The sequence below is a fragment of the Colletotrichum chrysophilum genome (assembly GCF_026319265.1).
Source record: "Colletotrichum chrysophilum strain AFK26 chromosome Unknown scaffold_334, whole genome shotgun sequence".
NCBI classification, from domain to species: Eukaryota; Fungi; Ascomycota; class Sordariomycetes; order Glomerellales; family Glomerellaceae; genus Colletotrichum; species Colletotrichum chrysophilum.
Window position 1 is genome coordinate 435 of NW_026517621.1, and position 19,775 is coordinate 20,209.

At 52.8% G+C, this 19,775-nt stretch overlaps 7 protein-coding genes across 7 annotated transcripts; 4 read left to right on the forward strand and 3 right to left on the reverse strand.

The window, feature by feature from the left end:
* Positions 1-2,564: 2,564 nt before the first annotated feature.
* COL26b_014310 (uncharacterized protein) lies at positions 2,565-4,380 on the forward strand (the record flags this gene model as incomplete). The annotated part of the gene is made up of 2 exons (XM_053186885.1): positions 2,565-4,113; positions 4,172-4,380. 2 exons carry the CDS (start codon positions 2,565-2,567, stop codon positions 4,378-4,380), a joined length of 1,758 nt encoding a protein of 585 aa, XP_053029164.1.
* An 837-nt stretch (positions 4,381-5,217) lies between these two features.
* COL26b_014311 (uncharacterized protein) lies at positions 5,218-6,204 on the forward strand (the record flags this gene model as incomplete). The annotated part of the gene is made up of 1 exon (XM_053186886.1): positions 5,218-6,204. The coding sequence occupies one exon, from the start codon at positions 5,218-5,220 to the stop codon at positions 6,202-6,204; it is 987 nt and encodes a 328-aa protein (XP_053029165.1).
* Positions 6,205-6,688: 484 nt separating this feature from the next.
* COL26b_014312 (uncharacterized protein) lies at positions 6,689-7,948 on the reverse strand (the record flags this gene model as incomplete). The annotated part of the gene is made up of 5 exons (XM_053186887.1): positions 6,689-6,747; positions 6,802-7,191; positions 7,278-7,352; positions 7,412-7,589; positions 7,658-7,948. The coding sequence occupies 5 exons, from the start codon at positions 7,946-7,948 to the stop codon at positions 6,689-6,691; spliced, it is 993 nt and encodes a 330-aa protein (XP_053029166.1).
* A 1,295-nt stretch (positions 7,949-9,243) lies between these two features.
* On the forward strand, positions 9,244-10,083 carry COL26b_014313 (uncharacterized protein; the record flags this gene model as incomplete). Its single annotated transcript, XM_053186888.1, has 3 exons — positions 9,244-9,502; positions 9,560-9,648; positions 9,721-10,083. The coding sequence occupies 3 exons, from the start codon at positions 9,244-9,246 to the stop codon at positions 10,081-10,083; spliced, it is 711 nt and encodes a 236-aa protein (XP_053029167.1).
* A 313-nt stretch (positions 10,084-10,396) lies between these two features.
* Positions 10,397-11,111, forward strand: COL26b_014314 (uncharacterized protein; the record flags this gene model as incomplete). Its single annotated transcript, XM_053186889.1, has 3 exons — positions 10,397-10,415; positions 10,649-10,735; positions 10,783-11,111. The coding sequence occupies 3 exons, from the start codon at positions 10,397-10,399 to the stop codon at positions 11,109-11,111; spliced, it is 435 nt and encodes a 144-aa protein (XP_053029168.1).
* A 105-nt stretch (positions 11,112-11,216) lies between these two features.
* COL26b_014315 (uncharacterized protein) lies at positions 11,217-13,605 on the reverse strand (the record flags this gene model as incomplete). Its single annotated transcript, XM_053186890.1, has 3 exons — positions 11,217-12,000; positions 12,054-13,027; positions 13,078-13,605. The coding sequence occupies 3 exons, from the start codon at positions 13,603-13,605 to the stop codon at positions 11,217-11,219; spliced, it is 2,286 nt and encodes a 761-aa protein (XP_053029169.1).
* A 1,240-nt stretch (positions 13,606-14,845) lies between these two features.
* COL26b_014316 (uncharacterized protein) lies at positions 14,846-16,073 on the reverse strand (the record flags this gene model as incomplete). Its single annotated transcript, XM_053186891.1, has 2 exons — positions 14,846-15,762; positions 15,821-16,073. The coding sequence occupies 2 exons, from the start codon at positions 16,071-16,073 to the stop codon at positions 14,846-14,848; spliced, it is 1,170 nt and encodes a 389-aa protein (XP_053029170.1).
* Positions 16,074-19,775: the final 3,702 nt, after the last annotated feature.

A 19,775-nucleotide genomic window follows, 5' to 3' on the forward strand; every position in this document is an offset into this window, starting at 1 on the left:
TCGATACTGGATGGTGGAAACAGATTGTATTTCCGTGCCTTCCGTCTGGCTGAGTCGACTGTGACCTTCGGACTTTACTAGAACCGTTATGGATGCTAATGGGAATATGCCCATAGCACTGGCTGACATTCGTGATATTGGTCGATGTGTCGTTAAAAATCATTACCGACGCTCGAAGTATCAGCAACACAGTCCATGTATACAGCAGATTTTGACACAGATTCAGGTCTACCAGGCTCTCGAGAAAGCCAACGGGGCGACAATAGAGTATTGTTATGTAAGTGAGCTTCCGAAACCTTCTAAAGCCCAACCAGTTGAACGCGAATTGCAGGATGAACTTTGGATTGAGATAGATATATCTGGCTTGTCAGCTATTGAAGGTACATGGATCTAGCGTGAAGTATCGAGACCGCACGCACAGACTTGCAGAAGAAACAACTGCATAACCTTGTAGCTCTGAAGTGCGTGAAACCGCAATAGACGTTCATCGGAAAACTCGCGATTGCAAGCGGTGATTCCTCACGAATGCTACTGTGCTGTTTTGGTTGAAATCAGTTAGCAGTGAAGATAATCGAAATCGCGAACACAACGTTCGCAATTGCCAGTACGCACCGTTAATCCCATCAGCCGAGGGAGGTCGAACAAGCTACGTCATTTGATCTGGTTAGATGCGATAGGTATGCCCCCATTGAGTATCTGACCTGTCTGGACCCGAGAACACAGCCTGTCCATTTTCAGGTTCCGTCCCTGGATTGAAAACTTCCTTCATTTATATTGTGGAGACGCTAGGAACTTGCCCAGCCGATCGACCGGGACCTAGCCTCTAGGGGCGCAATACTCAGCCCCCCTGCAAAAACAAATGACAACCTACGGATCGCCGCACGCATTCGGAGGCCCCCATGGCGACATTTATCACAAGTCGGAACGTTCAGAACATCAAGTCAACGAGGCTCTTCGCAAAATGGCATGTATAAGCTCGGTCTCCGAGGAATACCACGCTCAATAAGATCCAGCATGCGAGATGATCTTTACCGCGTCGTTGGTGTCTGCCGCTCCATGTTGCAGTGAGATTGACTATGTGCTCAGATGGGGTTCGCCAAAAGTTAAGGATTCAACGTTAAAGCCGCATGCAACGAGAGAACGGTGCCTAGCATTGGTCTCGGCCCTGTGCAGAATTCTACGAGATCCCTGAAATCCCTCAGCCGGGCCGATAGCCCCACCGCCGTCCCGGTGGCCCTTCCGGCGCTATCGCGGCGGAAGCTGACAACCGCGCGCGAGAGCGTTTGCACGACCGGGGACAAGGTATTTGAACCTCTTGCATGGATGTTGAACTGAACTGTTGGCTGGAATGTTCATCCCATTGTATCAGCCAAGTTGAAGGGCGTTTCGGGGATAGTCCTAGGTAGCCGTTCCCCTCCGATGCCGCCAGGTTCCGAGATAAAGTCGAAACCAACTCGGATGCTTTCGCCTAGTATACTCTAGTGGTTTGTAGCCGTGGGAACGTAGGCATTGTTTTTCTTCGGTAGCATTCCTCTAGGCTACTTGTCCACTTATTGCAATGAGGCAGTCGGAATAACAGTCGCAGTAGTCTTTACATCCAGGGTAATTCGTAGAGCCCAGCGAAATAGACAAATTGGCGAATATCAGCTACTCGAGTAGCCAGTACTACTAGATATTGACTTGGATTTCCCAAGATGCAGCAGGGCTTGGACGATAACTTCCTTCCTGATATGGAAATTTATGGTCGTGAGCGGTATCTCAGCGCCCGCCGTAAAAAGGACAGCCAGGGGAGCCGACTCGTATTCAGACGAACTCCAATGTTGTCTCCTGAACGTCCCTGCAAACCAGAAGTGCTTCCCACGTGTATAAGTGAGACAATATGATAAGGCACCATCCGCGTATCTGGTCTGAATAATGCATTAGTGACCGTCCGAAGATGCCGAGCATGGCGCTGTGGAGTTGGGTTGCCCTGATCATGTCGGCAATCTTTTGCTAAGCATTTCAAAGACCCACTTGTAAGGAAAAACAACAGTGGATCCCAAATTCTTGTTTCTCGCCGCTGCCGTTATGTGGGCGAATGTTCAAGAAGAAGAAAAAAAGACACTGACTCGTAAGAGGCTCGTTTTCGCCATTCCAGAGTCGCATCAGCACAAAAAAAGAAGAAAAAATAGGGATATTTCGTCATACCTTTACAGAACATCATACGTCACTCGGAGTTCGCGTAGCGGCCCCCTTGTTTATCTTCCAAGACCATACTTGAGGTTTGGCTGGTTCCGGGAGTCTGGACTTAGACAGCTCTGCGGATTTACGCGCGAGCGCCGAGATCCAGAAAATGCCCACCAGTCGGTGGAGAGAGCGGATCAACTCAGCTACAGCAACCTGGATGGAAATTTGGAAGACTTTCTAAGCATGACATAAGTTGATTCTACCGCGCGGTGGACATGGGACCCAGCAGGCCAGCCGTTGAGCCAGGCGGGAGCTAGATATAAACTCAAGGGATCGTCACCACGTGTTGATTCTATTCTCATCTCAGCATCGCACCGCATCCGACTTCAACTTTCAACATGCTGCGCTCCATTGTCTCCCTACCGCTTCTTGCGGCCACCGCGCTCGCCTATCCCGCTGCGTCTTCGCAGCGCTTTGACTATGTCATTATCGGTGGTGGTACCAGCGGTCTGGTCGTTGCCAACCGTCTTTCCGAGTTGAAGAATGTTACCGTCGCTGTCATTGAGGCCGGTGACTCTGTCTACGACAACGTCAACGTTACCAGCCCCTCTGGCTACGGATTGGCCTTCGGCACCGATATCGACTACGCCTACCAGACTACTGCTCAGAAGTATGGCGGCAACAAGACTCAGACCCTCCGTGCCGGCAAGGCTCTCGGCGGTACCAGCACCATCAACGGCATGGCTTACACCCGTGCTCAGGACGTTCAGATCGACATCTGGGAGCGTCTTGGCAACGACGGCTGGAACTGGAACAACCTTCTCAAGTACTACAAGAAGTCCGAGACTCTCCAGCCCCCCACCACCGTGCAGGTTGACGATGGCGTCACCTACATCCCTGAGCAGCACGGTACCTCTGGTCCTCTCAAGGTCGGCTGGAAGTCCGGCGGTGTCGAGAAGTCCTTCGTCGACGTCTTGAACCAGACCTACAATGCCGTTGGCGTCCCTGCCCTGAAGGACATTGCTGGTGGAGACATGGTCGGCTGGAACATCTACCCCGCCACCCTTGACACTGCTCTCCAGGTTCGCGACGATGCTGCCCGCGCCTACTACTTCCCCTACCAGAACCGCACCAACTTCCGCGTCTTCTTGAACACCGAGGCTCAGAAGCTCGTCTGGGCTGAGGGAGCTGAGGCCACCGCCTCCGGAGTTCTCGTCAAGGACAAGACCGGTGCTACCCACACCGTCTATGCCAACAAGGAGGTCATTCTCTCTGCTGGTTCTCTCAGATCTCCTCTCCTCCTGGAGCAGTCTGGCGTTGGAAACCAAGAGATCCTGAAGGCCGCCGGCATCCAGACTAAGGTCAACCTCCCCACCGTCGGTGAGAACCTCCAGGACCAGATGAACAACGGCCTCGCCCAGACCAGCTCCAAGAACTTCACCGGTGTCACCACCTTCGTTGCCTACCCCAACGTCGACGACGTCTTCGCGAACCAGACCGCTTCTCTCGCCGCCAACATCAAGACCCAGCTCTCCCAGTGGGCCGCCCAGGTCTCCGAGTACACCAACGGCGTCGTCACCAAGGAGCAGCTCGACAAGTTCTTCGACATCCAGTACGACCTCATCTTCACCGACAAGGTCCCCCTCGCTGAGATCCTCATCACCCCTGCTGGTTCTTCCTTCTCCACCGAGTACTGGGCTCTCCTTCCCTTCGCTCGCGGCAACATCCACGTCACCGGCGCCAACTCCTCTGCTGCAAAGATCAACCCCAACTACTTCATGATGGACTGGGACATGACCGAGCAGATTGGTACTGCCAAGTTCATCCGCCAGCTGTACAAGACTGCTCCCCTGAGCCAGTACTTCGCTAGCGAGACTAAGCCTGGTTTGGCCACCATTGCCGAGGACGCCTCTGACGATGTTTGGTCCAAGTGGATCCTTGAGAACTGTAAGTTTGCCAAACTAGCTGAACACTTGAATATGTGTGCTAACCATCATAAACACAGACCGCTCCAACTTCCACCCCGTCGGCACCACCGCCATGATGTCCAAGGAGCTGGGCGGTGTTGTCGATGCCAACCTCAAGGTCTACGGCACCAGCAACGTCCGCGTTGTCGATGCCGGTGTCCTGCCTTTCCAGGTTTGCGGCCACCTTGTGTCCACTCTCTACGCCATTGCCGAGAAGGCCTCGGACATCATCAAGGCTTCCGCCTAGAGGATCAGGTCTGCTTTGGTCTCATGACAAGGTTTCTCGTTTAGTTCAAGTTTTATAGATCTCTGCTTTCATCACATAGACATACCCAAGGGTTGGAACATGGGAGCGATAAATGGATAGAATCCCTTTCGATGTACATATAGACTAGGTTACATACATCAAAACTTCACAGAGTAAACACTAATTCCTGCAAACTAGCCTACCGTCAGCTCAACTGGCCATGAAACGCCACGAATAAAGTGGATGACATTTTTTCCCCATGAACCAGGGAGCGATGACGAAGCTTCATCACCTGTATGAATTACAACGCCTCCATGAGCCCGCTACAATGAGTTCAGCATGTTGCCCTGCCTCAGAGGCTGCTAGAGGATGACAGTATGCATGCATGCGCTGCCTAAAATGGAATTTAGTGGATGCGGTTTTCGTTGCTGATTGGCTAGAACAACCACGCTTCCGCGCGTCATTCCCCTGGATGGACCCCATGATGCCCTCAGTTGCTTTTGAGAAGCCCGAACCCAATGACGATAATTAAAGAAAGCCACAATCAAACATGGAAAACCAATCCACCGTATACTTGAACATCTCTTCGATGTCGGGTACGTACCCCGAATAGCTGCCTGGAGTAGCTGCCTAGATCAGGTGACCGATGGCCACTCATAGTGCAGTCGGCTTACGTCCCACCATCGCTTGAACTTCCTGAGGCTCTGCCATGAGTAAGCCCTATAAAAAGCCTGACTTGCTTCTGTGATGAATCTACAACTCACTCAAAACTCTTCAATTCTTCGGAGCCGTCATTCAGCTCATACTTCGACATTAGTCGGTCAGTAGTGTGCGACCATGTCGACTTCGACTTCCCCATCCGAAAAGGCTCGTGCTGCCGACTTCAGGCATAAAGTCACCCAGTCCTTCGAGGCAGATGCACAGAATCTGGCAACAGAAACGGACAAAATTGACCAGCTGGTCTCCATCCAGAGCTTTGCCCTCAAGTTCATCAAGGATGCCGCGCGCCAATCTCCCGAATACCAAGAAGGACTGAACCTCCTATGGCATATGTTCTGCATTACTGCTCAGAATCTTCAACAGGAAGACTCATTCCAGGATAGCCTTGTCTCCCTGCTGCTATGGACCAAAGAGTACGACTCTCTTTACAGACAACTTCATCCAAATGGGGTTGCTGATGGATCTTGGGAGGGATATGGCTTTGCTGGGGAATTGCAATCATCTTGGGAACAGCTCTCGACGCAGAAAGATGTTACCAAAATGTGCAACTTGGCGATGTTTTCGGCCAAGTGCTTTGCGATTGGAGTAAGCGACGATATTGAGCGAACTGCCACATGGGTTATGCGGAACGCTCTCGAGACTGAAGAAGGTACAGATGGATTGGTCTATCTTCCTTCTGCGGTCATTTTGGTGCAAAACTGTGCCTTCAAGCTGTTCTCCTTAGCATTGATGAGATTACAAGTGACGCGTTCTCCAGAGGATGGCCCAGCAACAACGGGCGTCATGGCCCAGAAAGCAGACATCCACGAGGTCAGATTTTCTCAGTCGAGATGGCTCTACTGGCGACGCCGATTCCAAGAGATTAGCCGCCATCATGACCCGACCGTAGCCGCACAGGCGAAGAAAGGTTTCATGGCCATGATTTCATGCGGGCGGCTGTTAGACTTGTCTGTCCTCGGCGAACTCAGATTCGAAAAGCACCTTCAACAGGCCATGTGGGAGGAGCTCAAGAGAAGCGGAAAAGAGAGCGTGGATGGAGATGAGATTGACATCAATCTAGGTTGGGTTGATGTCGACGCTGAGAGCGAGCCACAGCAAGACTAGTGGCACTATTCCTGCTTTATATACAGGTAGACGTTGACGCTAGACCAATTGAGAAACCTCTTCATGGCTACCCTTTCCATTGCATTTGCAGGCGCATAGGCATTTCTGCCACACTAGAGCTTAGCACACAAACCCTTCCGGATCGTTGATGTTGCTGCACCTATATCCTGTCGCGGGAGTCGGTGGGTCCACACTGATGTTGGTGAAGTTCATGTTCTCGATTCGAACATCGTCACATCCACCATGGGCCCGACTGCATTGAAGGTAGGCGACGCGGCTTCCTTGGAGTGTACCATGGAAGTTGGTGAAGCTGATGTTGGAGATATCAAATAAAGACGAGCTGCAATTTCCCTGTTGCCCGTTGTAGGTGATGCATTGCATCACGTAGATGGGAGCCTGTTCCGCGTCGTAGATGGTTACATTATCCCAGCCTAAATTCGTGATGATTAGCTTGGTTCTTGGCCGCAACCTTCGTGAAGTTGAATCATGGCGGCGGATAGCCGATGACCTTGTTATGCTTCGACTTACTGAGATTCTTAGCATCTGGGGTGAAGTCAGCACAATCCCAACCCGCTATGGTCTGAAGGCATGACTTACATCCTAAACCAGCACCCCCGCCATTTGGTGGATATCCAAGCTGCTCACCAGTCCAAGTCTTGATGCGACCAGCGTAACGAGATCCATGGGCCAAGACGTTCCTCACCGTGACATTCTCGATGGTCTCAAACTGGCCTGCATACTGCCCAATGCTGCCGATTGCCACGCCCTGGCCATCGTGGAATTCGACGTCTTCAATCAGAATGTTTGTCGAGTTGGCCTTGGTGGCAATGCAGTCATCGCCATTCTTAACTGTCCAGCGACGAAAGTGGATGTTGTCCGAGAACATGGTGTTAGCGCCGTCGGTATTACGAGCTGGGTTTCTGTTGGAACTTGTGTTGTTGACGTAAATATCTTGAAGGAGAACGCGTTCGGACCGCGTGATTGTGACTGTCCTACACCGAGGGATTGCTCAGAATTGTATTACTGATGGATGGAAGAACAAACTTAGCGGACGAGGTATGTTTGCAACGTACCACATTTGAGCTTGGACAAATCGAAGACCCTCGAAGACGGAATCTTCTGCTCCTTCAAGCAATAGAGCATGAGGCCTGTCTACTTACGGTCAGATGACTGCGTTACAGGCAACATCTCACCGAGGATTACTCACTAGGATAGTTCGATTCTCCCTTGACCAAGTCATACCAAGTCTGGCCGTTACCATCGAATGTGCCATAGCCAAAGCCGTTGACGTCGAGATGCTTTCCACCGAGAACCCAGGCGGTCGTCTGGTTTTGGTAGCCAATGGGGAGAGAATTCTCCAGCCAATAAGTCGTGTTCTTGCTCCACTGAATCCCTAGTCAAACACATAAGATACACAGATGATAGAACACGACGCGGATAGCACATCACTTACCAAGAGGGTCCCTTTAATATCGATCTTGACGTTGTTGAGATCAGTAGTCTTCATGACCTGGCCAATGTGGTACGTGACGTTCTCGAAGACAATGTGTCCGTCAGTCTTGCACTTGTCGAATGCGGCCAGGATGGCGGGTGTGTCATCGGATCCGTTACCGTTGGCAGGTACCACACATTGTGTAGACTTTGCCAGTCGTCGGTTGAGACCTTTGACTGGACCCAGGTCCGTAAGTGCACTGGCCAAACCAGATGCAACCGCCGCGACCGCAATAAGTTGATGAAAGAGCATGATGAGATATGAGACGAGTTGATTGAGTCAGCGTGGTAACTTCTGGTTAATCTGCGAACATTGGCGTCGACTTATAGATATCCTGCATTTTGTCAAAATGCGTCATGTCCGGAGGCCTCAATTATCAGTATCTTGCTTCGGGGTCATGCACTTTCACCAATACCAAAACAATGATTCCCTTTTCACCCGCATGCCAAAATGCATACATTCAAAGCTTCAGTACGCCATATGCATAAAGCAAGATCCACGAATCACGTAACGCGATATAGCAAGAAGCAATGCTGAGTCTTCATAGGTGAACTTGACTAGCGGTCATAAAGTCAAGAACAGCTACAAAACAACGTCATCGGGATAGCAAGGAGCGATTCGGCCAAACGGATGAAAATAACGCACGTCCGAATCTTTAGATTTCTCGCCCACTTCAAACAGCTAGCTTTGATCAACTTGAATGGCCTAGCCAAGTAGTATGGCAAGGTATCTGGAGCCTCCAGTAGGGCATGATCCCGAGTAGAATACGGAAATGCTTGGTTTTGTGCCACCAGAATACGGAAAATATCATCATTCTGTAGAGAAAAGTGGAAGTTGGCGGACATTAATCCGTTGAAAGATGTGAAATGGTTCGCGGAACAATTTTATCCTGAGTATCCGGTCTAGACGACGCATCGGAGATTTGATCAAAAACGTCGATCATGCACCAAAAGCAGTCTCACTCGTCCAGCTTTGCACCGAGTCTTGTTTTCTCTCAGCCAGGATTTAACAAGCTTCTCCGCGGGATCTCACCCCCACGGAAGGAACTGTAGGTACAGTCGTGGGGTTGTGCGGGGGAGCAGGGGTTAGAAGTTTCTATCATAAGCATGTTTAGGCAAGTTCTGGAGATAGCATCTTGTCTTGGCGCATGTAAGCCTTTCCGCAAAGGCTAGCGCCACCACAAATATTGAGGATTGCCAAGAAGACCAACCAGCCAACCCAAAACCGAGATGTCCAAGCCCAATGATGGCTCGTAGGAGTATCGTGATGGCTGGGCTGCTTGGCGTAAGACAACTCCTTCCTTTGCTCCGAAATTCGGTGGAAGATCGAGGTTGAATACCGAGAGGGGCCAAAAATGGGTTAGGAAACCCATCACTGATGTTAGATGAATAGGCAAATCATGAAATAAAATACGTTTCTCACGAGATTGCACATGATTCATTCGATGGGGCTTTGAGGCATCAAGCGGCTGTTGGCACTAGCAATTACCCCTTCTGACTAAGCCTCAATTATCATCACACTATCCTGCCACTCCAAGAACCTTCACTATGTACCCCCGACGTCTCTTCCACATCCTCTGGCTCGCCACAGCGGTGACAGCGAAGTGGATCGTTCCGGGAGCTCGATGCCATGACACCGATGGAAACATCTTCAACGCTCACGCTGGTGGACTTGCCGTTGACCAAGCGACTGGCAGGTTCTACTGGTTTGGAGAGTACAAAGTTGAGGGACAAGTCGAGGGTGGCGGTGTTTCCGTGTACAGCTCGGACGACTTGGCGACCTGGACTTCACATGGCCTCGCGCTTGGTAGTTATGGCCCAACTTCTTATCGGACGCCAATTCTTGTGCTGATATTTGACCTAGCGCCGGTTGAGGACCATCCCTACGTCTCCTCTCACAATCGTATCCAGCGTCCAAAGGTCATATACAGCAAAGAGACTGGCCAGTATCATGTAAGAGAAAACACGGCCCTCGAGGGACAAAATCCAGCTTAGCAGTCCCCCTGGACAAGCTGACACTTGCAGATGTGGTGGCACGTCGACGACTCCAAGTACAGCCTACTGCTTCAAGGGCTCGCTACCTCCGATAGTATCGCCGGTCCCTACACCTTCCAGAAAGCGATCTCGCCCCTGGGCAACTGGTCGCAAGACTTTGGGGCGTTCACGGACTACAAGACGGGAGAGTCGTATGCTCTTTATTCGAACGGCGACCGCCCCGAAGGACGTGATGTGTATGTTAGCAAGTTCAACAGAAACCTAACAGATGTCGAAGAAGTCACCTTTCGGTTTGACAAGTATGACTTTGAGGCGCCGACGATTCTGCAAACTGAGAAGAGTTACTTTGCACTGATGAGTCACAAGACGGGGTATCGTCCCAACAGTGAGTGAACCCCATCACGTACTCTAAACTTCAAATTCGGTCAGAGAGGCTTCAAAAAACTGACGAAGAAGCAAGATGTGGTGGCGATGCGCGCCGACAAGCTCGAAGGACCCTGGTCTCAACCATTCTTCGTGGCACCGGCGTACACCCGGACATTCAGCACCCAATCTGGGTTCTCCTGGAGAATCAAGGGGTCCAAGGCGACTACGTATTTGTACATGGCTGATCAATGGGACATGCTGTCGCTTTGGGAAAGCCGCAATGTGTGGCTTCCGATTGAAATCGAGGAGAAATCAGGAAGTCTGAAGGTTGTATGGCATGATGTCTATGACCTTGATGTGTGAGTTGAAGAGAGTCGCGACGTGATTTTTAACTTAGCTGACGATCCAATGCAGAAAGACTGGTGTTTGGAAACCCGTTCGTGGAAAGACGTATACCTCCAGATACGCAAAAACTAGCGGGTCTGCGCATCTGCAGGAAGCTGTGAGTTGACTGCCATAACCGCATGCTAGAGACTCCGGAGAGCTCCGCTGACGGATGACACGCAGACCTTTGGTAGCCACAATGTCATAGCTACTGGTATATACGGCAACAACAGCACCATCACCTTTGAAGTCGAGGGACAAGGCCGAGATCAATGGGTATCTTTCTATCACCAGAGTAAGCCCGCCATGCAACCACAAGATAGTCATTGCTAATGCATGCAGATATCGATGACATGGGCTTCGGTGACCAGCCATTCGGTCAACCGGATCGCATTAATGGGACATGGCAACTCCGCCGCATCAGCAGTGTCGTGGTCAATGGGGATAACAGCTCCGTGCACACGTTGTATCAGAAGGATACCCACAAAGGCATCATTCTGTCGACCCCCCTCTTACTTCCTCTGCAGAGGGGCAAAAACACGATTACCGTTGGTGGGCTTTATAACGGCTTCGACTATAAAGGAGCTGATCTCGATCGGATCGTCGTCTATCCTCCCGAGGAAAAGTGGCAGAAGCGATCGTTCCTTGACGCGCTAAACTTTTGGCAATAGAATTGTTGTGAACGAGCTTCCTAATATGTTGGCTGCTTTTGCTGGCCTTGATGAGGCTAGTTATCATTAGATCCAGTATGTAAAACGCTCAGCTATGTCATGGTCTCATTGCTTAAATATCTTTCTCGGGTCCCAATTGGCATCGACATCATCCAAAAAGTTGAGCGACTTGAGCGCCTCGGCCCCCAAAATCTTCTCCAAATTGACCAACTTAAAGCTGGCTTCAGTGCTCGTGCTCCCGTTGGGGAACTGGTTCGCGTCGTCATGCACGACGACAAGGCCGTGGGGGAAGTCTTTGTTCAGGTGGGTGCCGACGGCAGTGATGCCGTCAGTGTTGGAAACCGCATCAATCTGTCCGTCGGCAGATTTCGTGATTGTGAAAGTTGTGACGTATTCGTGGGGGGCAGCGCGGCGGTAGACGTTGTACGAACTCACGCCCTGGTTGGAAACCAGGACATAGCCCTGGTCTTTCGTAACACCGTAGACGAGTGTGACGCCCTCGACGTCGGCGTAAGTGTGCCCGTCGCCGACGTAGGCGATGCGCAGTCCTGGCTCAGTGGAGTCAGGCTCGGCGTCGTAGCGCCAGAGGGCAGAAGGCTCTTCGCCGAGGAAGATCCAGCCGTTCTCCTCGTCTGTGACGCAGCCTTCGACTTGGCCTCCCGAGCCGCCCTGGAAGTCGCGGACGAGGGCCGTCTGCAGCGTGCCGTTGGGGGTGGAGGTCAGCTCATACTGAAGGTAGCGGGCGGACTTCTCGTTGACGAAGAGGTATTGTTTTCCAGTTTTGGGAGAGCGGTAGACGCATGAGCCGTAGACTTTGTAGTCTTCGACGACTGGCTGGACGCCACCGGCAATGTTCTTGAGAGTGCCGTTCGACGTCATTTCGAAGAGACTGACGGGGATGTCAGTTGGTGGCATATCATAAAGGATGAGTGGATAACTTACCAAAGGGTATCATCGTCACGGCAAGCAGCGAACGCGAGGTCAATAGTGCGGTTGCCGGCTTGAAAATTATAGATCATATCCACATTATTGGGCTCGGCAGCGTAAATTGTTTGCAGAAGCTTGCCGGTCAGGTCAAAGACACCCAGTCCCGCACCCTGAGTCGACTTGGTCGTGGTGATGATTCGAGACTTGTCAGCACCCTCAGGAGAGATCCAGATGGCAGGGTCATCTCCATCAGCACCATTCTGGTCTGTTTCGTACGAGGGCTGCACCAGGAGGAAAGAGCAATGAAGCCCGCCCCAGCCGTCCTGGCATTTGCATTGGTTAGGACCAACGCATTCGCCGCGTCCAGAGCAGTTGTCTGTGCATTGGAAGGCGTCGCACTTGTCGCCAGTGAATCCAGCAAAGCACGCGCAGCCAAGGGCATTCTCCTCGCAGTAGCCGTTACCGGAGCACGCGTCACAAATCTTGGAGCGAGTCCGGCATCCCACCTGAGTGCGTGGGTCGTACTCCTTATTTACCGAGATTCCAAGCTCAGTGAGGGCTCCATCCAGAGACATCAGACCAAATCCAGCGACGTCATCGGCCTCAATGGCGAAGGCGAGGGCACCGCTGGGGTACTTGGAGGTCGCGCCCTGGTAAATGCTGAGGCCCTGGACCTCAATGTCCTCCAAACCGGTCAACTTGATGGCTCCAAGGAGTTTGAATGGGTACTCGTAGACGGCTACTGCGTTCTCCTGGGCGACAAAGAGGTATTCCTGGCTGGTAGAGTTAGAGGCAGAAGACGTGTAGACAGCGACGCCGGTGACGTCTTCTTCCGCTTCGCCAATCTTGGTGACTTCAGGGTTGGTGGTCGACTCAGTAAGGTCGAACACATAAACGTCCTTGTCGTCGTCGGCGGAAAGGATCATCCTGGACTGCGAATGGGACACCGCGCAGCCGGAGAACTCGGTGGGCATTGTGATGTTTCGGATCTGGGAGGCTTAGCAAGAGATGCGAAAATCGGAATCATTGGCAAGCTGACCTCGACGAGCTCAATGTCAGTCTTTCCCTTTCTCACGAGATACTCGACGGCCTTGCCCTTTCCAAACAGGAAGATGTAGTCGTTCAGACTCTTGCTTCGCCACGAACACAGCGCGGACCAATCGCCAAGGAGAGTGGTCTGGGCTGATTCAATCTCGGTGAACGAGGGCACATCAAACACGCGGATGACGGAGTCAGGCATCGCTATCGTGATCGCAAGGTCCTTGTTGTCAGTGACGTTGTAGACTGTAGTGACGAGCTTCGTTCGGCCGGTCACAAGAGTCTTTACCTCCGCCAGAGGCGACTCGCTGTTCAGATCCCAGGCATGGACGCCGCCGGTGGCCGCTCCGCCGTCGTTTCCGAGCAGCAGAGGGTTAGACTTGGAGTAGTAGACATTGGTCCAGTCCGCCTCAAGCTCGCCACCAGTCAGAGCTGTGACGTTGAGCTCAAGGTCGACGGCCGTTGTCAGCCAGGGCTGCGCCGCAAGGGCGACAATGGCCGTGGCCACGGAAAGATACTTGAGCGCCATGGCGATGGAGTCAAGTCGAAGTAACGCGACTTGGCATGGGAGAACCGGCGAGCACAGCACTCGCCAGAGGGAGAGGAGGAACAGTCCATTTATCATGTCGCCTCATGCTCACGCACAGCGCAGCAGCCCGCGGCTGGAGGTATCCCACGGTAGCAACGCCCCACGCCACAGCTCCGGGATCGCAGCAGTAGACAGGTACAGTGGCAGGTTCAGCTTCCTACCATGCACGCCAATAAAGCCTAAACCATGACGGATACCGAATTCGTCTCGTCTCAAGCACTCGTTCTGCAGCGCCAAAATGAGAAAAAGGGCGCGTCAGTGGGAAAAATGGTGGTGACACCAGAAAGTGAGGTGAAACGCGTGGAGGAAACGGAAGACACAATTGGTGGACGGCTGTTGGGCGAGCGAAATGGAGCTTCCACTTTTGGAGTCGTCCGTCTTGGCAGTGGCACGTGTTGATGACCGGGGTGAAGTCATGGGCCTGATTTCTGGAGCAGCGAGCGAATGGGGGGTTCCTGTTGACGCTGATGAAAGTCAATTGTGATGGATCCATCGCATCTTTGGCTCTCGGCTCTGCAAGACTGCAACTCTCTTTCTACTTTAAATTATGCTGTGACATCGGGAGGCTTCCGACGCAGACAATGTGTGTGTGCAAGTAGTGACTTCGCTCTCTCGCAATTATGTAATGGAATTGGATCGCCCGATTGCAACCGATTTCCGAGACCTTTTCTGAGTTGCGCATTGATCCCGTCGCGGATTTTCAAGTTGATATCATTGTTCCTTTTTCAAGCATCACCTCACTTCTGCATGCATAGGCTGTTTTGACTTCATCTTTACCACCAGGACTATCTGCCGAGGAGTGACAATCATTTTTCGGCTCAATTTTGCATTTCCCCCAAGTTTCCAATCAGGACCGGATAGTTGAAATGAGAAAGACCTCCCAAGATCCAGCTTTAGGCAAAATTCTACCGCCGGACAGTCCCGCTAGAACCAGCGGCCGCGCGGCTTCGGCGTCTACCTTACTCGGATAGCGGACCCCACAACCCGGCAATTATGGGTCCCGGTGCCGGGCATACTAGCACAGGTATCAAAGGGGCGCACACATCACTAAGAATGAAACGGGAAAAGTGATTGAAGGATAAGAAATGTGCGCTTCCACCGCGTCTAATATCATACAAAAAGGAAAAGTTGACACGGCTAGCCGATCCGTGCATCAGGCCCGCGCCCTAAAAATCACACTTTAAGAAGGGGGAGCACCGGTACCGGAGGGGGGAGCGCCGGACATGGTACCGTTGCCGGTGCCGTTGCCGCCGCCACCACCGCCACCGCCGACAGTGTAGCCGGTAGAGTGGCCACCGTCCTCGCCGAGGTAGGCAGCGACGCCGTAGTAGTCATCGGTCTGGTAGTCGGCAGAGGCGTTGATGCCAATCTGGATCCAGGCGAAGAGACCGTCAGAGACATCCTCGCCGAGGTAGACGAACTGGGGGAAGGGGTCGTAGGACTCGTCGGCCTGGAGGACGGACCACATGTCCTCGGCGTTGGTGGTGACCTCGACGGTGTTGGTGTTGTAGGGAGCGAGCTCCTCGATGGTCTCGCGCAGAGACTCGGGCCAGAAGAGCTGGCCGATGTGGGCGACGGGAGCATCCCAGACGGAGATGGTGCCGTTGGGCATCAGGGTCGCGTTGGTGTGCGACAGCAAGTGGGTGTGGACGGCACGGCCCTCGTAGTGGCCGGGGAAGATGGTCTCGAACTGGACGACACCGTCGTGGTCGGAGAGCTGGATGCCACGGAGGAAGGTGGTGTTCAGGCCGGCCTGGCCGGACTCGACGCCGGAGTAGACACCGGTGGCGTTGCAGTTCCAGATGTCGACGGCGACCTGGGGGACGGGGTCGCAGGTGTTGACGTCGACGTACTGGACCTCGAGGAAGACGGGGACACCGTCGCAGAACTCGGACTCGATGACGTTGGAGCGCATGTACTCGCCGACGACGTAATAGGGGCCGCCGGTGATCTCAGGGGAGAGGACGCAGGAGGTGTTGGCGCTGAAGACGTCCTCGATGGAGGAGAAGATGCCGTTGGTGGACTGGCCGGTCATGTTGTGGTTGATGGCCTCCCAGGCGTTGAGCTGGTCGAGGTCGCGGCGGTACTTCTTGGAGGCTTTTGGTGATGTTAGCTTTCAAGCTCGGGTAGACTGGGAGCAGACGGGGCGGCTTACGGGAAGTGAGGCCCTTCTTGGCGCGGATCTCCTTGACCTTCTGGGCACGGCGCTCAACGGCGCGGGCCTGGCGCTTCTGGGCACCGGCGGAGTTGGAGCAAGAAGCGAGGGAGCGCTGGCCGATGTTGGCAACACCGTCACGGAGGGCGATGTCGCGCTTCATCTTGTTGTGGTCGTGCTTCTCGCCGGGGTGGGCGGAAACGAGGCCGGCGATGGCAAGGCCAGCGGCCGATAGGGCGGTGATGCGGACCATTGTGTGGCAGGAAGAACTGTTGGTATCAAGACAATGAGCGAATGTCGAAAACGATTGTGTTTGTGTTCTTGCTGTTGTTGAAGCGAATGTTGCTGCGGTGGTTGCGGCTGGTGAGGAAAAGAAGTCCGAGATGATCGACTTCCTCGCCGGTCTTTATACAAACGTCGATCTTCATCGTCCTCTATCTCTCGACGCCGCGTACGTGATGTGGACTAGAGAGGGGCTCGTCGCCTTCGTCCGATCCCCAGCCTGGGACCTGGACCCAAAGCATGGGAGAGCCCTCGTCATCCCACCCTTTCCGCCAGTCCACACTTGCTATTTTCGATCGTTTCCGTCCAATGTCTACGGCGGTAGGACCGCGTCGTCAGAACATCCCGTCCAACCAGCGCGGCGCAAAAGGTCATCCACAACCCATTGGCAGTCGTGGCACTCACAGGGGTTCACAGGTCCTGAGCCTCAGTTACACGACTTTGTTCTCCGCCGGGCGCATTTTCGAGTCAATGCGTCCCCACAGCGGTTGTCCTTAACTCAGCCTCAACGGCATACGGAGTGCTACGCCAAGCAGACCACAGGCACTCAAGCATTACAAGGAAGGAAAGAGGATGGTTCTAAAGCGGAACCCGGGGTCGATCCGGGGTGGAGCAGCCCGCGGGACGAACTCCTGGTCGACCTCCCACTTCCCGAAGACTTGTGGAAACCGACGTTGGCAAAAGCTTCTCGTTAGGGGGCACCCGATGACGAGGCAGTGCCCACATCGCGGGTGGCGCCGCTGTGCGTTTACGCAGCTTCAATGAGATTGGACCAAATTTTGCTGACAATTCACCCTATCGAGGGGTAGAGGGGCCTGTTTACTCCCTTACAGCCCAGGTTCCCTCGGTCTGTGGGAGGGCTTTCGAAAGGGGCGGGTAATGTGCGCAACCGCGGTTCTAGGAACTTTTTGGCAGCATGAATGGAGATTTGAGGAGGGAAAGAAAAATCTGAAGCGCCAGCCTGATGCGATTGTGCAAATTTGGATCGACCAAAAAGTCTTCTCTCTGGGTAAACGCATGCGCTCGTAACTAGCCCCAAAGAAAACCGTACTGCGACTTCATGATTAATGCTGCGAATTCGTCTGAAAAGGCAAAGAAACAACGGTGACACTCGAGAGCTATGATCCTGCTCTGCGCAATAGAGTTCGTCTGGTGTCTGCGCTCCCGCAACCTAAGGTAGGAAACATGAATCGGCCGGGGAACGTCCGGGATGCCCGACATAAAGTTGAAAACACCCGACCGGCCGGGGATCCCTAAATTTCGGGGGCGAGGACCGGGCCAGTCTTGGTGCGCCCAATCAATTCAGCGAAATGCCATTGGCTGCTACGGACTAGCCTCACCCACCCCGAGGAGTCGAGGCCTTTGGGCGGGAGGTCTCTGAGTCGTCACCCGACGCGTGTCGCTATGGGCAGAATGCTCTATTTCCGGCCAACGAGGCTCCTTTTCTTTCCACAGCGTCACCGCCCGCTAGTCACATAGAGCACGGCGGAATTTTACGTGGCTGGCAGTTGGTAACATTTGCCGAAGTTATCACATCCGGAGGGATGGGTGCGTCTCGTCGGGTGTGTTGCCGTGCCGAGAGACTTTGAGCGCTTTTTTCTTTTCTCTTTATTCTTTCTGTATTCGTAGATTAGATCCATCCTGTGATTGCTGTACGGTCCATGTCGTGGTCAGCCGGCCATCACTTTACAGTCCAATTCAACGTGTTTCAGTCCTACGCGTCCCAGGGACTTTGGTGATTTGGTGAAATTTTCAGCCCAATTCATGCAGGGACAGCATCGCCAAGACACCCTTCCCGGAGCGTTGCATCATAGCCATCGGTTTTCCCGCCTTCTGCAGCGGCGAGCCTTCACGAATGGGTACAGGAACAAGCCTTGGCCAAGATCTCCCAGTTTTTTTTTTTTTTAGGGCAGTCCGTCTTGCCCATCGCCTCTACTGTAGTCTTTTGCCGACGACTCGGCACCTATCAGGGTTGCAAGATTTCAAAGCCGTCTCTATTTCTGTTGTCAAAGCCCTCTCCTGGTCCTTGTTATGGTTGTTGAGTGAGATCCCGATCATCCTAGACCGTTGCGACTGGGGTCGTCTGCTCGCTGCCCGCATTCCCGCTCTCCGAGCCTTTGGGAGTCCACGGCCCCAATTATTCGAGGGCTGCGCCCGGCTTTGTGACGACTGCGGAATCATTCAAGGATGAGCAGTCCGCACGCAGGTAACCCCATTCATCCAATTTAGTTATCATGAGGCGACCTGTACTTCATATGGAAGCTGTCCGTCACCTTCCTGAAATGAGAAGAAGATACAGCGAATGTTCACGCGTCTAAAGAGGAATGCAACCTTCCTCTTCTCAGGCTCCCGTGACTACCCCTCTCGGAGTATGAAGACCTGGAGCAATTTGGTTTCTCTGCACAGGCAATACGTCAAAGACATGCGTTTGGCGGCCATGATTTGTAAAGCGTGATTTGAACTGGATTATGCGAGGCCTGAAGTCGCTCGTGGATAGTAAGCAATCAGGTAGACTATTCGCCAAGGAAAGGATTATCATAAGGGCGCATTCAGATGATCTGGATGACTCGACTCGTTGTGTCCCTTTTTCTGTTACGGGTGCTTTTGATTCTGTTGTGTTGTTTTGACCCACCCTATAGACCGCGAAAATGTGCACCCATGACCACCTAGTAAACGTGACGTCAATATTAGACTTCAAGCAGAATATCTGCGCTGGCGCGCGGCTCTCGCGTCTCCCGCAAACGCGTGTTGTTAAGGTTATGTGGTGGAGCTCAAAGTTTGGGCTAGGACTGAGTTGCGGATGTTGCCTTTGAAAGTTCATAATGTGCCGAACGCCGTCTGTATGACGTGCCGGTTACCCGTAGAAGAGAAAACTGGGTGCAAAACGCTAAAACATCACTACTCTAGTACATCCTGACTTTGACACAATTTGTAGTTGCAATTCGACTTGGCATCATTTCCGTAGTCTTTTAAGTCGGTGCGAACATGTGAGGTGCGAATCACCTTCAGCCATCAAGGTAACTGATTGAAATGATGTCTATGTGAGGCCACAAAATGAATGAAGTATGCCTTACCACTGACTATGCACGTGAACTCAAAAGATCGAACAATAACATGACCTGAATTCCCAGTTGAGCATATAACGTACTGTGCATGGCATCGTACTACTCAAGGAGAAATGCCTCGATGTTCTCGACGGGACCATCGTCTCCATCCTTCTCAACTGCATCATCACTGGCAATGCGGCATCAGGAGCTAGGGTTGCTGGTGTAAACAGTTCCGATCTAGCCCCAATGAGGGTCGCAGCCGTGTAGGCCGCGGTAGATGCGAGATCCCGCGCACATGCAGACGGTGGAAACGTAGCGAGTGGGCGAGCGAGGCGCCATTGAAAACATCATGACTCAGTAAAGCATGCTATGCGAGAGAATTGTTAGAGGTCGCACAAGTAGTAGCAGCCGCTAGAAGTTGAACGAGCTTCCAGAGGGTGATATGATCTTCAGACCGCATGGCGACGGAGACATCATCCGCCATCGGTGTGGCAGAAAACGAGGTGAACGCTGCGACGGCGAGGACAAGGAGGGAGAAATTCATCTTCAAAGTGTGAGGAGATATTGTGCTTGTTATCTCTGGTCCCTGTGTGGTGAAAATGATTTCTTTAGGGTTGATGGTTGTG